General features: G+C 43.3%; 1 protein-coding gene across 33 annotated transcripts in view; it reads left to right on the forward strand.

The window, feature by feature from the left end:
• Nucleotides 1–8,720, forward strand: part of R3HDM2 (R3H domain containing 2) — a 163,513-nt gene that overhangs the window by 131,958 nt on the left and 22,835 nt on the right. For 20 of the 33 annotated variants that reach the window (XM_058742267.1, XM_058742271.1, XM_058742266.1 and 17 more), the window contains 4 exons: nt 780–875; nt 3,771–3,802; nt 3,901–3,954; nt 8,145–8,377. In XM_058742267.1, the coding sequence (XP_058598250.1) occupies nt 780–875; nt 3,771–3,802; nt 3,901–3,954; nt 8,145–8,377 (415 nt within the window). The remainder of the gene's footprint in view (nt 1–779; nt 876–3,770; nt 3,803–3,900; nt 3,955–8,144; nt 8,378–8,720) is intronic. The other 13 variants (XM_058742270.1, XM_058742280.1, XM_058742273.1 and 10 more) reach the window with 5 other exon arrangements.

The raw sequence follows: 8,720 nt of genomic DNA on the forward strand, positions 1-8,720 counted from the left end.
CTATCACTCTCTCTCTCTCTCTCTCTCTCTCTCTCTCTCTCTCTCTCTCTCTCCTTTCCACCGTACCTTATTTGTCTCTTCCTTTCCCTGTCCATCCTTCTTTCTGTTCTGTTCTCCTTTTCTCTCTCTTCTCCTCTTTATGTTGCTCTGTTCTCTTTCTTCTCTATTTCTGTAATTTCTGTCTCTTTCCCTCCCTCCAGTGGCTATAGTTAAGAGGAGAAAAACTGCTTAAGCTTTGAGGTTAGCTTCACTTGGATTTCATTCCCAAGGCCCTCTTTGCTGAGCTGTGTGTGACTTGGATCTTCAGGCCATGGCATTAGTGAGTAAAGAAGGGATAACATCAGGTGCTAGTTCTGTAAAACTCTTCTCTACATTCGGCTCTGCTAAATACCTGTTTCTTCTCCCTCGCTAGCTTCCTACTATCCCTTTCTTTCCCTCCAAAGCAATATTGTTTATTCCCTGGGCTATTCTCTTGATCCTTAGTACCTGATTACTAAAAGGAAGCAACCCAATCCTTATAAATAGTTGTTGTTCTTGACACTCTGGGTGGGGGTGGGGAGACGAAGAGGTTCCAATCATCCAGAAAACCTGATCTCCCAAACTGCATGGTCAGATGTACCCAGTGAAACCTGTCCAACACTGGAAATTTTATTTCTTTTTTTTTTTTCCATTTTTTTGATGGCAACTATAAACTCTCCCGGTTTCTCTTCCTTGCTGGTGTGCAGTGAGCTTGCAGTACGAGGAGAACTTAACTAGCTTAATTCTGCTCATCGATCTAGATCAGAGTTCCATTGCAGGATGGAAGGAGGAGCAAGTCAATAGAAGAGAGAGAGGAGGAATATCAAAGGGTCCGAGAGAGAATATTTGCCCGAGAGGTAAGTGTAGCTTCTGAGAGTTGTCAGCCCATAGCTTTTAGCTCTTAATCTTTGGAACTGTGATTGGAATGAACCCTCCGTAAATGTTTTGTTGTTGTCTTTTTTTAACCAACATCAGCCAGCTCCAGTTTGGTTCTCAAATGTGGCTTACTGGGAAACTGCAGATTTTTATTTGTATTATTTTTCATACGCTTTGCAATATGGCATACCAAGAGAACAAATGGAATGGCTGAATTTGGTAGATATGATTAGACTGAAAATAGAAATGGTTTTGGCAGGCCTTATGGAAGGGCCCTGACTCTTGCCTGTCCATCCCTTCTCCCACTTCCCCTCTTTCACTCCCACTATCCATTTTAGGCATCTTTGCTTCTAAGTGGAAAACTTAGTATCCACACAGCCTGTATACATCCATCTTGTTTGGCCAGCCTCATTTTTAGGATATGTTGGTGGTTGTTAGAGCACAGATCTGGCATCCATTCTCTGAGCTCCACATTCCACATGCACAGAGGGTACCACTTACTATTCCCTCCTGTCTCTATCTGAACAGGAAGTCTCTTTCTTCCTCTATTTCCTACCTTGCTTCTTAGAATAGTATGGACTCTGTGGGCCAGAAGGCAACACGATCACTTTAGGCAACTTTATTCTTAAGAAGTGTGGGCCATATTAAATACACCCGGTACCCCTGTATTTGGTGGCCTTTGCCTACAAGACTGAAGAGAAGTATAGCAGAAATTCAGGAAAGGCTGTAGATAAGCAAGAGAGGAACAGATCTCCAGAAAATGTAGGCTCAAGATAGCAGCACTGTCTTACAGTCAAATTAGCAAACAAAGGAGGAAGAGCCAGCCTACCTTTGTAGTCAAAAGATGGCCAATTCTAATCAATATACTTCGATGAACACTACTCTCCTCTCATTTCCCCACTCTCCCCTCTGTCAGCAAGACAAAAAATACATTTATCTCTCCATCATCACCTAGCTCAGAAAAACATTGTCTCTGACTTCAAGAAGACTGAACTCCTCTATGAACGTGTTCCATTGTCTCAGGAGACCCAAGTGTTCCAAGGATCCTCAGTAGGGACAGATTCACAACAAACCTCCTGACCAAGGAGAAGGAATCATCTTACCTTCTGTTATATAGACTTCCATTCTGAGTCAGAAAAAAATCTGTCCTCCAGATTATCCAACCATAGCCCAGAGAGGGTCCTCTGCCTTTACCTGCAAACCAGTTGGGTGGAATGAGAGGAGAGAGGTCACTTATACATGGCTGTGGCCGACGATGACCCTAAGTTGTGGACAGAGCAGGTTGGTGGATGATAATAACAAACATTTATATAGTGCTTACTATCTTTGAGACACTGTTCTGAGCACTCTGCATAAATGTATTTAATCCACATTAGGTCTTTGAGGTAGGTTATGTTATTTTCCTCATTATGAATGAGGGACTGAGGCATAGAAGGTTAAGTAATCTTAGATCAGAGCTCTAGTTAGTGAAAGGGTTGATATTTGAGCTCAAGCAGTCTGGCTCCTAAAGTAAACCACCTAAACTTAACCCCTAAAGTAAACCACCTCTCAATAGCTTGCTCTGCTCTGGGCTCTTCAGATTAGGAAGTACCAGTGATATCATAGTATAGCTATCTGTGATGTGCTGCTCTGCTTCCCTGACACATGGTAAATGACTGTCCCACTATGCCAGCCGTTAGCAAAGCCATAGAGCCTCTGAAAGCACAAGTAGCTTTTAATAAGGTATTGGGGCTATTTGGAACACCAGAACATAAGTGTGTACAACTGTAACAAAATCACAGTTAGCTCTTCTCTCCTTTTTTCTCCTGATTTCCAGTCTCTCAAGCCTCTACTAATTTATGTATTCTTTGTTAAATCCTTGTGGATTTACCACTTTTCATTTCAGCACTTCCTAACTCTTGCTGTGTTAAAAGCATCAGGAATCTCAGACGGTCTAGACAAGGAAACATGTCCAAAGCCCACCATACTCGAGATTCCCTTGTGGAGAGGAACCTGGCCAGTCAGAGGGAGCTGATTAAGGGTGGAGTCGTAGGTAGGGGCAAATGGGAGGAAGAGGCAGGCCAACAAGAAAGGGAAGTGGCAAGAAGGGTGTTTGGATGGAAATGCTGCCGCTGCAACCTTCTCTGGAGCCTGAGCTGTGTACTGGGAGAGCTGCCCCACTTAGGCTCTGCTCTGCACGGAGCCCACTCTGCTCAGCAGCTGGACACTCTTGGTACCTTTTTCTAAGGCTTGGGAGTGCATCATAATGCTCACTTCACTCAGCTCAGTGGCTTTGTCAGGAAACGATCCCCAAAAGGAATGTTGCAGGCTTTTAATTCTTTCATTTTTTCTAGGCTCCGAAAAAGTACCTGCTTCCCCAATTTCTTACTCTCCTTGGGTCTCAGGTCAGAATGTCTTTCATTTTGGCCAGTGTGGAGGATAGAAATGGAATAGTCATTGAGGATGACTTCCAAAAAAAAAAAACTAAATTTCTTTCTCTTGTCTCCCTTTTCCCTTCCCTTGATCACACTCTTTAGGACCAAGCACACCAATTATTATGCTCAGCTTTACCTCTTAGGGAAAATAAATTTAGAACTAAAAAGGAAATAATAGGTTAATACTTTCCTCTTCCTCCTTTCCATACTCCCACTTTTATCAGTGTCTCTTTTTAAACACTCTGTGGGAAGGCTAAAAACACTGAATGCTCTTTCCCACTAAAGGTGAGAGGTCAGATTGGGTGTGTGGGTGTGGGTCATCCTGTCCCTGCTCCCTCTCTCCCTGTTGGGGGGTGAGCGTGGTTTGAGGACCTTGGGTATTCATAGCATCACGGACACCCTTTTCGGTTATGCCATGCTGTTTTCTTATAAGTTATTTTCCGTTTTCTCCCCTTCACCTAGACTGGCCAGAACGGATATCTAAATGACATCAGGTTAGTACCACTTAGCATGTTCCCTGCTTCTCATTGAGCTTTGTCAGTGAGGTTAATATAATCCTGTAATGATGCTTTTCTTTGATGTTAACCAACAGACTCTCCAAAGAAGCCTTTTCTTCTAGCTCTCACAAGAGAAGGCAGATTTTTAGGTACCTCTGTGTGATCTATATCTCTCCTTGTCATTGTTTGTTTTTTTTTTCTCTTTTTTTGTTTTGTTTTTGTTTTGCTGTAATCTTTTCAGCGGAGTGAGTTTGCTCCATGCATGGCTGCTTGTGGAATAATTCACTTTGTGGTTTTTGCAACATTGGATATTTTTCCCGATTAAAAAAGAAATGGCTCCTGCTCAATGACTTTATTTTTGTTGTTGCTGATCTCATTTTAAGTCATGGATAGGTGGTGAAGGGGACCAAATAGGTGTGTCTGGGATAGGAACTGCTCATTTCCAGAAGTTGCTGGAATTGGGCATTTGGGGAGGATTTCAACATGTATTTATATTAAGGTAAAAGAATGGGTATCTTCTGGCTACGTTTTCTGCTATGAAAGGTGTGAAGAGCTTATCCCTGACCCAGCGTAGGGAATGTTTTATGTCTTTAAGAAAGAATAGAACACACACACATACACACATATAAAAACAAACATCTCTGTCTATGCAGTTTTCTCTTTGGGACAACATAATGTGTAAGATGACCTCAGAAAAGACTTCTTTTCCTTAGAATGGACTTAGAGCATATCTTTTTTATATGACTGCCCATGACTTGCTGTTAACATTGGTGAAAGCTGCTATATTAACTTCTTCAGGCCTAATATTCTCCATTTTCCACAAAGCAGTCATGAGAATCTCCCTTTCATTTCAGTCTCTCAGTCCTACTCTAGAGGATCACACAATGCGGTGATGAGAGAAGCACTTCATTAGGACCCTATCTGGTACCAACTGATTTTAAGTATATTCTTCCCATTTTACCGATAGGACAACTATAGAGTAAACTTGAGTATTCAAGTTTTGAGCTTCAGGTCTAACCCATTCCAAAGGGCTTCTTTCTTTTTGAATCCTAAGCTTGATGGGAACTGAGATTAGTCAGAGCTCTCATTCCCAGCACTTCAATTGTCCCTTCCCCCCTGTCCTTTCTAAAGTTAGTCAGACCACATAGAAATTTGGATCACAAGATTTCTCATTCTTTGAAGGGGGGCGTTATCTCCTTTCCCATATCTCTGAACTCTTTTTCCTAGACCATCCCACCCTGAGGTCCATCGGAAAGCCCTTAGGCAGTAAAGGCTCTGCATTGTTATTGGTGGTCAAAATAGATCCCCCCCCCCAAAAAAATAAATAAATTCCTGTTCCATATTGTATACTTCAAGGTCATGAATCAGCCCAGAATATCTGTAATAAACAGGAGTTTTAAGCGAACTTCTTTGCACATGCTAATGCACAGGGCTTTATGGTTGCCAAAGTATACTGTATCTGATTCAGATTTCTCAGTGTCCTGATTTGGTAAGCTGGTTTACACGGAAGAAAGAAAACAAAAGCAGAGAAATTAAGTAGCTAACCTAAGTTTATGTGGCTATTAGTGGCAAAACTGGGACTCTTTGTCCAGTGTTATTTCACCACACCACACCAGCTCTCTACAAATATCACCCCTTCCTCTCTGAGTAGTGTTCCATTTGGAACCCTAATTCAGATTCACTGCTAAGAATGATGCCCTTATCAGTGCTGTGGAGCATTGAACTACATCAGACTGTGCTGATAATAGCTCCAAGGATCTAGTGAGCAGGTATAACCCTGTCCTATCCATATCTCCTTGTAAGCTGCTGCTTTCCATACTATGTGTTGGTTAAAGATCTAGGTCATCTAATATGCAATTCCATGGACTCTGAAGGGGGTGTCTTCTATTTGGGTACTAGTCCAGAATTCTAGTGATGAGAAGCTGGTCTTCTCTAACTGCTTTATACCTTTCTTCCCAAGTGTGTGACACAAATACTGATATACCACATTCCATCATTCACTTTGGCAATAACTAGGGCAACTTCCTAGTTCTTTGGAAGATTCTATTCCATTTGATAAATAAGCCATTACTGACATTTACTGTCACCTCTTAACACAGGCCTCCCTACCCACTCTTCAGACCTGATAAACTGAACTTTTCACCATCATAAATCTACCATGAAAGCTAGGTCAGCTTTGATTTTACAGGAATATGAAGTGTGAATGCTCTCTGTCCTGTACCCCCATCTCTCCAACACACACACATAGCCCAATCCAGGGCTTAGAACTGAGTCTGGGAGTTTTCCCTAGTTGCCTTATGTTTAGTGAAGTGGAAAGACATGGTTTAGTTGTAGAGAAGAAAAACTGATCTCTTTCCTGGCCAATACACAACTCAGATTCCCTAACTCTTGGGGGTGTAGTGTACGAACCCTGGCTAGACCATCAGACTAGCCACATTTCGAACACTTGACCATCATCGTCTTGGGGGAACTGGATGAGTACAGAAGTGCTGCCACTTTGGCTCAAGCTTCCCAGGGTGTTTGGTTTAAAGTTGACTCATTCACTGTTTACCTCTAGTAGGAAGAGAAAGTAAATGGGAGAATTGTCCTAAAAGATAGTGCTGTGTTTGATTTAAGTGTAAAAGTCCATTAGGACTTGTCTTGTAAAATTCAAGCTCTAATCTCACCCATTGCCACTGCTGTATCCGCTGCCCCATAAACAGACACATCTTTATTGAGTCCTCTCAGTAGACTTGCCTTTGTCCATTGAGTCAGAGCTATTGGCTCTCACTTCAGGTCTGGTTCTGTTCCTGGAGAGCCCCTGATTTATGTTTCTTTCTTGTTTCCCATTCTACTTTTGACATTCCCAAGACAAAGGGATAAAGTTTTAGGGAGACAGGGATATTTTCCAGTTCTCTACTCTTACATAGAGAGAAGCACTGAGGTTATATTTTTATATATATATATATATATATATATATATATATCTCCACTTGGGATTCGGAGAAGAATTAGCATGTCCCTAACCAGCTGTGCCAGTGTGTTTGTTCTTAGCCCACCATGATTGCCTTGACCAAAACTTAAAATAGTGACCCTAGTCTTTATTTTTGCCCATTTTCCCTACAGTACCTTTGGAGCAGGTATTCTAATGAAGAAAGGTATTTTCTTTAATATTACCCTCATAAGAAAACACCTTTTTTTTTAATGAGAATAACTCTGAGCCTCGTGTCTTTGAAACTAAGGGGATTGGATGGCGTTTGTATTTGCTTTAGGTGGGATGGTAGTGCAAAGGAGGGAACCCAAACTACTATGATTTTTGCTCACCTGCTCCCCAGTATATATACCAAAACCTTTGTAATTGTTGCCTTTGGTTTCTTTAGTTCAGAACTTATTGGGGGTGGGAGATATGAAAGGAAAAGTCCTGGTTCTTGGTTGCTTATTAAGAAGCAGTAAGAGCTCAGTAAGACTTAGGGTTTTTAGGTCAACCCCATCTGTCTTGAGGACAACTGTTTATGATCCTAGGCAGTGATTACAGCATCAGGATAACCCTGATGCTTCCTGAGAAAAATAAGAGAGGAGGAGTCCCTCTTCTCAATAGCCTTGTGCCTTGCCTGGGGCAATAGGGTTATTAATATGGTGGCAGGTGGGCACAGTGAGCCCCCTGCTCCTTGCCATCCTGGGTCCCAAGGGCATATTTACTTGATCATGTTGAAGACTTTAGCCCGTAGAGACCCTGGAACCAGTAGTTTGTAGATACCATCACAGAATTGCCACAAAACAGGTTGGGTCAATTTTAGACTATCAGATTGAGTTTTCCAGAGTGACCCGTTAATGAATATAGTCCTCTTCCCACCCCTGGAAAAGTGGTACCTCTGCTGGCTTTGACACATGTTATGTGGAAGACCTGTTATATTTATCCATGTCATTGGCTACCCCTGCCTTCTAGCAATAGTAGCTTCTAGGAGTCCTTTTGTCTTAAGAACTCCTAGAAGGAGGTGGTACCCCTCTGCTCCCCACTATCTCCTGCATGTGTGGGATCCCTGCGGGGGCAGGGGAAGAGACCGCAGCCAATCTCAGCATCATGTATATGGTTTCCCATCCACCTCTGGTCTCATATTGAATTAGCTGCCAGCGCACTGTCTTCCAGATTTGCCTCTGTGCTCTTTGTTACTGTACTGGATCTTGTTCTGTCTGCTCCCAGCAAGTCTTGGTTGGCCAGCCAACTAACAAGAAATCAGTGTCCATCCTCCTCCCAACCCTCACCCCTTCTTTGTTATCGAAGGAATAGAAATGAACTCTCTCCTAGCCCTTCTGCCGAAGTGGTAGGTGGGGGGTGCTCTGACCACTGTGGTCTCTGCAGGGGGAACCGTGAGGGGCTGAGCCGAACCTCAAGCAGCCGCCAAAGCAGCACAGACAGCGAACTCAAATCCCTGGAGCCACGGCCTTGGAGCAGCACAGACTCTGACGGCTCTGTCCGGAGCATGCGGCCCCCTGTCACCAAAGCCAGCAGCTTCAGTGGAATCTCTATCCTCACCCGAGGGGACAGCATCGGGAGCAGTAAAGGTGGCAGTGCAGGAAGGATCTCCAGGCCAGGTACTACAGCTTCTGTCCTTCAGTGTCATGCTCATCATTTCTTGCTTGTCTCCTCTAAAACATCATTGATGTTTGGAGCACCTGGGTGGCTCAGTCAGTTAAGCACCTGACTTCAGCTCAGGTCACGATTTCACGGTTCATGGGTTCAAGCCCCGCATCGGGCTCTGTGCTGACAACTCAGAGCCTGGAGCCTGCTTCGGATTCCGTGTTCCCCTCTCTGTCTCCTCCTACCCCACTCACACTCTGTCTCTCTCTTTCAAAAATAAATAAATGTTTAAAAAAAAAAAATCGCTGAGGGGCGCCTGGGTGGCTCAGTCGGTTAAGCGTCTGACTTCTGCTCAGG

Source organism: Neofelis nebulosa, chromosome 8 (genome assembly GCF_028018385.1).
Source record: "Neofelis nebulosa isolate mNeoNeb1 chromosome 8, mNeoNeb1.pri, whole genome shotgun sequence".
NCBI classification, from domain to species: Eukaryota; Metazoa; Chordata; class Mammalia; order Carnivora; family Felidae; genus Neofelis; species Neofelis nebulosa.